At 40.5% G+C, this 12,062-nt stretch overlaps 1 protein-coding gene across 1 annotated transcript; it reads right to left on the minus strand.

The window, feature by feature from the left end:
• Positions 1 to 4,454: 4,454 nt before the first annotated feature.
• LOC110888607 lies at positions 4,455 to 4,982 on the minus strand. Its single transcript, XM_022136128.1, has one exon. It carries the CDS (start codon positions 4,980 to 4,982, stop codon positions 4,455 to 4,457), a length of 528 nt encoding a protein of 175 aa, XP_021991820.1.
• Between the last annotated feature and the right edge of the window lie 7,080 nt (positions 4,983 to 12,062).

Here is a 12,062-nt window from a genome sequence, read left to right on the forward strand (position 1 = left end):
CTCGTAATTAACCGGTCCTAAGCTATTGCAAGAAACGACTGACAAAGTCCTCCAGATTCGAGACAACTTGTTGAAAGCTCGAAGTCGACAGAAAAGTTACGCCGATAAAAGACGCAAGCCCCTTGAATTTGACGGTGGCGACTACGTATTCCTACAGGTATCACCTTGGAAGGGTGTGGTCAGATTCGGCAAGAAAGGGAAACTAGCGCCTCGATATATTGGACCTTTTAAGATTCTGGAAAGGATCGAAAAAGACGCCTACAGACTCGAACTACCGGAGGAACTTAGTAACGTCCACCCGACTTTCCACGTGTCAAACCTCCGAAAATGCCTGGCTGAGCATGATTTAATTGTACCTCTCGACGACCTCCAAATAAACGAAACACTACACTTTGTGGAGAAACCTGTCGAAATCATGGATCGCCAAACCAAGCAGCTCAGACGTTCACGCATTCCTATTGTGAAATTCCGATGGGAAGGCAAACGAGGCGCAGAGTTCACTTGGGAACTTGAAAGCGATATGAAGACAAAGTACCCACAGTTGTTTGCTACGGCTTCGACCTAATTTCGGGACGAAATTCCCTAAACAAGGGGAGCCTGTAACACCCCGTGTTTCGAAAGTCAAAGTCAAATTCAAGATTGAAGTCAAAGGGAGAAAAGATTGCTAATTGCAAACTGTCTCTCCTCGCTCAATTCCTGTTTTGACTTCTTTGACTGTAGTTAGTCCATTTTGGGTTTTACGTTAGTTGTATTATGTGGAGTAATCGTTAAAAATCGCAGCAATCGAATATTTATCGCTACAAATCGCTTTACGACTGTGAATAATAGGAAGTATCAATGCGATAAAGTAAACTAAACACAGATCGAACTAATCTAATCGACATCGCGCTCGTAACTCGAAATTTGCATTTTGGTGATTAATATACGTGTGTGTGTGCCTTATGTGTTACTTGTGCATGTTTATTTATGTTATGTGTGGTAATCAATTGAATCGCAATCGAACTTAAATGGCAATCGAAACGCAATCGAACTTAAATCGCAATCGCAAAACGAATACGAAACAAGGATGATTGTATGTAGATATAGTATGAAAATTAGTGGAGAAGAGACAGCGCAAGATATGAGTAATTGGGATTAAAAGTAATTTGAAAAGAAAACTCTATCGCATTCACATCGCCGCAATCGAAATCGAAAAATCAAAAATCGTCGCGTCGCGCACTCGAACCAGATGCCAGCCGGCCGGATTGCCATCTGACCGGGCTACCATCCGATCGGTGTGCCATCCGACCAACCCGACATCCGAGTGTGGTGTCATCCGACCGACCCACACTTTCCTCTTTTGGAATGCTATAAATACCCATGTCACTTTCAAACTTTCTACTTTTGGAAACTCTCTGTCCGAGCAGCACACTCTCCTCACCTTTTCTTCGATTTCTCTCAAACCAAGTAAGATCTCGTCCTAAATCTTGTACTTTCTTGATCTACACGCACTCCTACACCTTTCTATCTTTCGAATTTTGACCTTTAACCGTGAAATCATCAAGATTCAAGTGTTCTATGATGACGTCATCATGGTGTTCTTCAAGAACTTCATGTTTTGGCCTCAATCTCTCAAGAACAACTTGAATCTAACCGATTTCCACATAAATAAACAAAGATCACTCATAGATCTAAACATATTCACGGTGAAAAGGATTGAAAGATGGTTTCTAACTTTCTTTCAACTCTTTTACACTCAATGCACTCAACACCGATAAAATCGGGCCTTGTGTCAACGTACTACTCATTCTATGGTTATGATAGCTCAAGATCCGACCCTATCCACGAGGTTCACTGGTTTGGGTTAAACAAGAACTTCGTCTCGAACAGTTCACGAGTCGGGCTTGGGTGATTCCTGTCGGATCCGGAGAACCAAGTATCGACAAGTTCCCGATGTTTGACTCGCTGTCAAAATAACTCGATAAAACAACAAACCATCAGAAACAACCAAGTGTAAGACGAACGGAACGACCAGGACGGGGTGCCATCCGATCGGACTGCTGTCCGAACGGACAGCCACCCGCACGGCTGACCACCCGATCGGCTTGCACTATAGGTCCCACACTTAATCACTTTTTGGAGTTTGAGTATTGAACGAACTGATGTCCGATCGGACTACCATCCGGCCGGATTACTCTTCGGATCATGAGATGCTTGTCTTTAACACTTAATTGATTTTCAAACATGTTCAATGCACTAAGGATGCCACCCGACCGGACTGCTGTCCGATCGAGTGACAACCTGCTGTGAACTTGTTCTCACTGAAGTGTCAACCTATCGTATTGCCGTCCGATCGACTGATCTAAAGGGAAGAGATACTTCAATGTTTTCAAATGCTACAACAAAAACTTCAAAAGTCAGACCATCATACACAAACACATCCTTCTCATAGGAAGAAACAATCCACTCGAATAGTCATCCGACCGGACTACCGTCCGATCGGATTATCATCCGACCGAACTGCCATTCAACCCGTCAGCACTTGTTCCGTTTTACGCATCACTTATTGTTATTCTATCGAACTATTCAGGCTAACATTACTCTCAAGCGCTCCCTTCAATCCATCAACCACTGTGAGTATACTCGATCCCTTTTTGCTTTAAGCACTTTTGGGTGTTACATACGTTACTTATACGAAATCACATCGAACACACTACACAATATTTTAAACGCTAACCGTTACCGCATGTATTACGTGACTTAATGAATGCTTGTTTGTTATGTTTACACATGGAATGTTGTCTACCTGCCTTTACGACGATAGTACTATAGTTTGGACTCAGCACCCGCTCATGCGGGGGTTGTTAAGGACAATTACTTGCATGGATTACAGTGGTGATCATGTGTTGCGAACTGCCTTGGGCAGTCAACCCGCAGTCATTGGTATCGATAGATCCATGTCGATAATTAACATGCTTCGTTTTCCTCTGTGTATGTGCTGGTTATGCGTAAACTATTTCGAACTCTATATGTTATTATCAAACTTGTATGCTCACCTTTACACTATGTGTATGGACTTTTATTTTAACGTATGTGACAGGTAATTAGGATGCTTATCTGCTAGGAAAGCGAGGCTAGAATAAGCTTCTAGAGCCCAACAAATAGTTGTCTGTAGATCTGAAAACAGGAGTCTCTAGAAGCAGATAAACAATTGGGCAATTTTGTAAAATCTGAGTTGTCGGAATAGAACTATTTGCCTGGATTTTGTCTGTAATAATTTGTTTACCTTTTGAGGCATGGTATGGGACATGTTAATTTAAATTAATTGGTAATGATAATTGTTATGGAAACTTCTGGACAATTTGTTTCACTCAGTGTCGCGCCCCGATGATTCCGCCGTCGGTTGGGGTGTGACAAAGCAGACTGCATTTTTCCTGCCCTTGCAGTCCAACGCTTTATGCTCCCTTGATTTGCAGATCCCACAAGCCCTTGGCTGCGATTGGGATTTTGGTTCGATCCTGCACTTCCCATAATGGCGCTTCTTGCAAGTCTTGCATACAGGTTTCTGGTTGGACCTTTGTTTGTTCTTTTTCTTAGAACTCAGGGAGTTATCTTCCATCATTTTCCTTTTTAGTTCATCCTTTGTAGTCGAGGCACGAACAAGATCCTTCTCATGAGTAAGAAAGTGTGGTTTCTGATGGGATTTGGAGCAAGTAGCATTGGGCTCTTTGAACTTTTTCACAGCCTTCTTCATAGCTTTTCCAACAGTTGTGTCAATCATAGCTTGGAGAACATCCTTGTCAATTTTGAGGTTCACAATTGTAGCATCAGCAGCATGCGTCGCATCATCAATGGCGCGATTGATTGTTGTCTTATCCGAGTTTGTCATACTCAAGATTTGGTTCCTATCACCAAACGAATCAATTCCTTAGTTGCAATCCAACAACTGCTATTCATCACCCTGATGGCCTTTACATATACTAACCATGGTATCATAAAACCATACAGGCCAATATTGTACTAACATTCTTAATGAACGTTATTTAAAAATATATATGTCAATATTACTTAGCCTAGGTCACAAAAGTCCATCAATGGCATTTAAGGTTTGGACCTAGTCCATCACCTTTTTGACAGGGGATCAAAATGTCATCTCTGTCTTTATTATATTGATGAATTTGGATAGCTTGAAAGCTTGCCATAAGGATATCAGAAAAGAGTGATTCCTAATAGATATAAAATATCTATCTTAGATTTGTTGGAGCATTCTCTAAAGTATCATCGGCCAATTTTACCTCGTGCTATATGTCTAGAGTCCTAATCGGGCAGAGACAACAGTTTATAGCATTTATTGTCCACAATAGACTTATCTATGCAAGAATCAAATAAATTTCTGCATAAACCTCTTGATAAGGAAGGGTACCTGCTATAATGTCATCATTCTACACTATCTCCTAGGCGTTCCTCTGGAAGACTCACGCGTTTGTTTTCCTGGCCTCTCCAGGCTTCTTTATAAGTTTTGGGCAGTTGGTTTTGATGTGCCTCTCCTCGTTGCAATTGTAACATGTCGTGTTCTTCAACTCCTTGCAATCTAAAGTCTTGTGACCCTTGGTCTTGCAAATTCCACACAGTTTAGCACGTGGGTCAATCGTACATTTTCTAGAATGTTGCTTTCTACAGTTACTGCATTTGGGTCTGTTATTAGACTGACTCAAGTTTTTCCTAAACTCGGAATCTTTCTCGCGCTTAAAACTTCCCTTTTTCTTCTTGTCAGATCGATGAGAGTTCTCCTCCTCTCTTTCCCTTTTTCCTTTGCCAGAAGCCTTAACAGACTTATTTCTGATTGCATCTAAGGTGAGAGATAAGGATAAGTCCACCACGGACCTATATGTGGTAGGCCTTGATGCCTTGACATTTTCCTTAATTTCTGGTGCTAGGCCTCCAATAAAACGCGCTATACGTTTAGTTTTAGGGGTGACTAAATAGGGAACTAGGTGAGACATAGTGTTGAAACTTGTCACGTATGCCTGGCAATCTAAATCCTTCATGACCAGAGTCAAGAAGTCTGTTTCTATCTTTTGTCACACCCCGACCACGTAAAACATCAAATCGTGGTGGAAACGTCGGGGAGTGTTGTAACAGAATTATTGTTCCACAACCAAGGTAATTAAAATAATATTTTATTCATCACCCAAGGGTGGAATACATCGTTCAAAACAAGAACCAACATGTACATTGTCTTAAAACCACTGAAATAAAGAGTACATAACGTGATTTAAACTAAGTCTAGCTCTGTTTTATGTCACTAAGGCCCGAGTCCACCCTAGCGTGTCACGATCATCCTATGCATTAGCTCCTGAAAACACATGTGAAAATAGGTACGTCAGCATAACAATGCCTATGAGTAACATAGGTTTTGTGAAAATAGGATTCATGACTTAGGTTTAAGAAAAGTGTTTAATGAAAGTTAGTCCTGAACCTTGTAGATTGTTTTGTTTTGTAAATCCATTGAAAAGCGATAAAATCAGATGATACGTATAAGTAAAGAATAATGTATGGTTAAAGAATAACCAAGTAGAAATAAGTTGTATAAAATAATTTTGTAAAACAAAGTCTTGTGAAAAAGATATTATTTGTGTAAAGTGTATAAGTCCAAAATTGAATGATTTAAATAACGGTATGTCATGTAATACATTACAAGCACTTATATATAGGAAGTACCAGCGGCGTATCCACCATGCTTGTAGCATACTACACACATATCGTTACTTAAGTCACTTACCCAAATCACCAAAGCATATAGTTCGTGTTCAAACCAATCATCAAATGTTCTTGTCTAAACCATTGTCAATGTTTAAAACCCAAAATGTAGTCATGTAGTTAAAACAAAAGTTATGTATGGTAAGTAACAAAATGAGAATACTTAACCATAAGTAAAAAGGAACAAAACAAAGTATTTTGAATAAATCAAAAAGTTATGTTTTGCCCAGTAAAAGCTTGTTTTATTGATACAAACATTTATGTGGTAAGTTAACGCATTACATTCAAGCCTTGAGACAGCAGGATAACCTTAGAGTAAAGGTTATCAAAGTAAAATGTTTTCGGATTCAGTCATTCCTTTCACCCAAACAAACCTAGGGTGTCAGGAACGGGATTTGTCAAGTCCTATGGTACCATTACTTACTACCGAGCGGCGTAGCTAATGTTAATGAATGTAGTAAAGAACCGTTTATGCAAACCAAATGTCATACCAAATGTAAACAAGTTATGTGAAAATAATGTACTAAGTATGCTAAGTAAACATACAAAGCAGAAAAGTCATGTAAAACAATGTGCTAATATGCCATGTAAACATATATAGCAAAACAATGTAATGTAAATCAATGTGCTAGCATGCTAAGTTAACATACATAGCAAAACAATGTAATGAAATCATGTACTATAAGTGTACTAAAGAACATAGCAGGCATATGATGTGAAAATAAGAAAGCACGAAAGTAACAAGTAGGCACATGTGTTTCACCCCAAAATGTTTGGAAAACAGTAAAAGAGGGGTCTATGTACTCACATAGACACCTTGAAAGCATTTGAAAGATGGGGTTCTATGTACTCACTTGAGATTGCTTAGAAGTCGTAGGATAACCACCAAGCAATGCTAGAAGATCACGGAATCAAACGGCACCTATATAGGTAACTACATAAATAAACGGCCCTATCGGAGGATCGGGTAGTACGAGGGTTCGTAAACCAAATAAGTAGGGGAACTTATGTAACATGATTTAACAAAGCCTACGTACTAAAACGAAACCTATCCTAAGTGCTTTTGACCCGTTACGACGCGCTTAGGTAGCTTATGCTACTTTAACGCGTCGTTCGCGTAAAACGCGTTCGGAAAGCCTAACTAGTCCTATGACAAGTAAGATATGCCTTAACATGCTTAATATTGTTGCTAAATCAGTTTAGATGTCAAAAATTATGTTACATAGGCTTAAAATGAATTTTGGCGCAAAAAGGGTATTTTGGTAATTTACCTAAGGCATAAGAACTACTTATCATACAACTACTTAAACGTCGTGACCATAAGGTATAACCTCGGAAGGTTATTCCCTATACAACTATGGTCACCTAAAATGTTTGGTCGGATCCTAAAGATCAACCAAATGGGTCGGGTTCGTAAGCATAAGTGATTGATTAGATCGCTTACCTTTACGACCCTAAACAAGCACAAATCTAAAAGCGACGAGCTAAACATGCTAGAACATGTTTAGTAATGTTTAGAAAACAGGTTTGGTATTAAAACAAACGGTTTTAATACCCTAGAGTAGTTTGGTTACAAAATACGCGAGAAAACGCATTTTGGCCGAAACTACGACTCGTCACTGAGCCTAGATAACGTGGTAATCAGTAGGTATATTTACTAGGGACTATAACCATCGTGATTACGCTCACGTTATGAAGTTCAAACGAACTTCGCATTGACCATAAACTGGTCAATGCATAAAGTCAAACGCAATTTGACTTTAACGCTAAAACGAACGAAAAACGCGAAAGAATACTTACAGAAGGTCCCCGCAAGATTTGGACCCGATTCACTCTCAGGTAGGAAGTATATAAACTTCCACTTAGAGAGCTTTGAATCAGATTTCAAATGTGAGGGAAAATGAGCAAGACATGGGGGGTATTTATAGGAAACATGGAACCGTTAAGATCGTTTCTTGTTCCCAAGCGTTAAATCTGAGCCGTACAACACATACCCACTGAATTACAAACCCATGGGAGCCCCTAGGATTGATAAAAACCATTTGCAAGTGGTTTTGAAGTGCTAAACAGCTGCAAACAGCTGTTTGCAACATTTTTGCATATCTGGGGAGGCCATGCGGCCCGCATCAGGATCCACATAAACTCAGGCGGGCCGCCTGAGGTTGTCTGATCAGCATAACTTTTCAAAAATGACAGTTTTAGCCCCTGCATGCTTTTAAGTCCATTTTCGACATGTTTAAGGCCCGTTAACCTCATTTCAAGCCTCTAAAATGAAGTTAAGGTATAGGGAACTCAAAACATGCTCAAAAATATCTCGGATGTCGGTTCGTTTGGTCGCACGATCGCGATGTTCGCTTAATTACGACGGAATGCGCATAAGCACGAAAGACGATCCAAATTGCGCGACGAATGGATTTTTCTCATGCCAAACATTAAAACATAATATTTTAATGCTTACATAAATTTTTGGATGTCCGGATGTATTCAGAGCGTAAGTTATGCGCGAAAGTGCAAACTTATGCACTTTTTGACGCTTTTAGTCCCTGAATGAGCATAAAGTTTATTTTAGCACACCGAACCCCTCAAAGCCTATTTCTAAGCTATGTAAAGGATATTTAGGGTATGTTTAACTTATGGGCATGTTCCGGAATGTTCGTTACAGTTCAAATCGGCATACTTTCGCAGTTTGTCAATTTTAGTCCCTGTAAGCGAATTAACTTGAATTTTGCCATACCAAAGCCTTCAAAACTTATTTCTAAGTTATGTAAAGGTTATTTAAGGTATGTTAAGCATAAATTGATGTTCCGGAGTATTTGTTGCATATAACTGATTACGTTTTCGCACCAGTTTGCGTATAATTCTCCAGAAAGCGATATAGAGTTTGAAATCGAATAAAAGTCAAAACATGAAAAGCATCAAACACAAACAAACAAACATAGGGATCAAATAACTTTATTTCATTGATAACTGAACTGTTTACAATGATTACAAGCACAGATGTCACAGTCTCCCCTACTTGTGGAAATTTCGTCCCGAAATTTGTTTAGAGGATACTCGTGAGAATAGATGTGGATACTTCGCCTTCATTTGATCTTCACGTTCCCAAGTAAACTCAGGTCCACGTTTAGATTCCCAGGGAACTTTAACCAACGGAATGCGCTTACGTTTAAGCCATTTGACTTCACGATCCATAATTTCCACAGGTTTCTCAACAAAATGTAGTGTTTTATCAACACGGATTTCGTCAAGCGGTATGTGGAGGTTCTCATCAGCTAAACACTTTTTGAGATTGGATACGTGGAAAGTAGGATGAACATTTCCAAGTTTAGGAGGTAATGCAAGTCTGTAGGCTACCTTACCGATTCTTTCGACGATCTTGAATGGTCCAACATATCTAGGTGCAAGTTTTCCTTTCTTTCCAAATCTGATCACACCTTTCCAAGGTGAGACCTTAAGTAATACACGATCACCGACTTGGAATTCTAAGGGCTTGCGTCATCGGTCCGCGTAACTCTTTTGACGGCTTCGAGCTGCCTGTAAGTTATCACGAACTTTCTTAACCTTGTCAGTTGTCTTTAGAATGAGGTCAGGTCCAGTAAGTTGAGCCTCACCTATTTCATTCCAGCAGACTGGTGAACGACATTTTCGACCATAGAGAGCCTCGAAAGGAGCCATGTTGATGCTGGAGTGATAACTATTGTTATAGGAGAATTCAATCAATGGAAGATGTGAATCCCAACTACCACCAAAATCGATCACACAAGCTCTAAGCATCCTCCAAAGTCTGGATTGTTCTCTCAGTTTGGCCATCTGTTTGTGGATGATAGGCTGTGCTTAGATTGAGTTGGGTCCCTATAGCAGATTGCATGGTTCTCCAAAATCGAGAAGAGAAGCGAGCATCCCTATCAGAAATAATGTCCAAAGGAACACCATGTCGAGATACAATTTCATCCACGTAGATTTTGGCTAGTCTTTCAGCAGAAATCCTCACAGATTGGCAAGAAATGCGCTGACTTTGTAAGACGATCAACAACTACCCAGATGGCATCATGACCTTTCTTAGTGCGTGGGAGTTTAGTAATGAGATCCATAGCAATGTTTTCCCATTTCCAAACTGGGATCTCAGGTTGCTCCAAAAGACCATAAGGATGTTGGTGTTCAGCCTTGACCTTGAGACAAGTAAGGCACTTTGAAACGTACAAGGCAATGTCTTTCTTCATACCAGGCCACCAATACTGAGTACGAAGATCCTTATACATTTTATCTGAGCCAGGATGAATAGAATAACGAGACTTATGGGCCTCATCCATAAGCAGAGTGCGAAGATCATCTTGGCTTGGGACCCACAAACGGTCCATGAAATAATACAATCCATCTTCCTTCAGCACAAGGTCAGGCTTAATGTGATAGGGTAATTCCTTACCCATCAAGTCTTGTGAAACACAAGCCTGTTGAGCCTGAGTAATGCGTGCTTGGATATTAGATCAAGCTTGAATAGCAGATTGAACATGAACACAATGAAGTATAGTGCGTTCCTTACGACTCAATGTGTCAGCCACAACATTCGCTTTACCAGGATGGTAGCGAATTTCGCAATCATAGTCGTTTAGGAGTTCGACCCAACGTCTTTGCCTCATGTTGAGTTCTTTCTGATTAAAGATATGCTGAAGACTTTTGTGGTCAGTAAAAACCACGCATTTTGTACCGTACAAATAGTGTCTCCAGATTTTGAGAGCGAAGACAACTGCACCCAACTCAAGATCATGAGTGGTGTAGTTTCTCTCATGTACCTTCAATTGTCTAGATGCGTAGGCTATGACTTTGTTCCTTTGCATCAGAACACAGCCAAGACCCAATTTCGATGCATCACAGTAAATAACAAAATCATCATTGCCCTCGGGCAAAGTCAGAATAGGTGCATTACAAAGCTTCTGCTTCAAGGTCTGAAACGCTTCTTCTTGCTTAAAACCCCATTCAAAGGGTTTGTTCTTCTGAGTTAGAGCAGTTAGGAGAACTGCAATCTTTGGGAAGTTCTCGATGAAGCGGCGGTAATAACCCGCAAGACCAAGAAAAGAACGAACCTCAGTAGGAGTAGTAGGCGTATCCCAATCCTTAATCACACTGATCTTGGAAGGATCTACATGAATACCTTGTTGGTTGACAATATGCCCCAAAAATTGAACTTCCTTAAGCCAAAATTCACACTTGGAGAACTTGGCAAAAAGTTGCTCTTTCTTTAGGAGTTCCAGAGTAAGACGAAGATGTTGCTCGTGATCAGCTCGCGTCTTAGAATAAATCAAGATGTCATCAATAAAAACGATGATGAACTTATCCAAATAAGGCTTGCAGACCCTATTCATCAAGTCCATGAAAACAGCAGGTGCATTGGTCAAACCGAATGGCATGATTGTGAACTCATAATGCCCATATCGAGTGCGGAATGCTGTTTTGGGAATATCCTCTTCATGCACACGAAGTTGATGATACCCAGAACGAAGGTCGATCTTCGAAAAGCAAGTAGCACCCTGTAACTGGTCAAAGAGATCATCAATGCGAGGTAGGGGATATCGATTCTTGATGGTAAGCTTATTCAGCTCACGATAATCGATACACATTCTGAAGGATCCATCCTTCTTCTTGACAAAAAGAACGGGAGCACCCCAAGGTGAAAAACTGGGACGGATAAAACCTTTGTCAGAAAGCTCCTGAAGCTGCTTAGATAGCTCTTGCATCTCAGACGGTGCAAGACGATATGGAGCTCTAGCAATGGGATTTGCACCAGGTACAAGATCAATATGGAACTCGACTTGGCGTGCTGGAGGTAGACCAGGTAACTCTTTAGGAAACAACTCCGGATAATCCCGAACAACAGGAATATCTTGCATAGTTTTACCTTTGCCTCTATCTGCAGTAACATGTGCCAAGAAGGCCACATAGTTCTTTCGCAGATACTTCCGAGCTTGAAAACAAGACATAAGCTTGAGGCTACTAGCAGGTTTTTCACCACAAACCTGTAGTATCTCACCTGACGAAAGCGGCACACGAACGATCTTCTCAAAACATACTACCTATGCGCGATGCTTGGCTAACCAATCCATACCCACAATAATGTCGAAGCTTCCAAGTTTCATAGGCGTGAGGTCAATAGGAAAGAGATGGTTGCTAAGGTTCAGCTGGCAGTTGCGAAGAACAGAATCAAGAACAACGGGTTCACCATTCGCAACTTCGACTGTCAAAGGCTTACCTAGTTTCGTTCTAGACACGCGAAGAAAAGGCTCAAAAGATAACGACACAAAACTCTTATCGGCCCCTGAATCAAGAAG

This window comes from Helianthus annuus, chromosome 11, assembly GCF_002127325.2.
Source record: "Helianthus annuus cultivar XRQ/B chromosome 11, HanXRQr2.0-SUNRISE, whole genome shotgun sequence".
Lineage (NCBI taxonomy): Eukaryota > Viridiplantae > Streptophyta > Magnoliopsida > Asterales > Asteraceae > Helianthus > Helianthus annuus.

Coding starts and splice junctions, on each gene's coding strand:
- LOC110888607 (XM_022136128.1), bottom strand. CDS start 4,982: ATGTCTCACCTAGTTCCCTATTTAGTCACCCCTAAAACTAAACGTATA.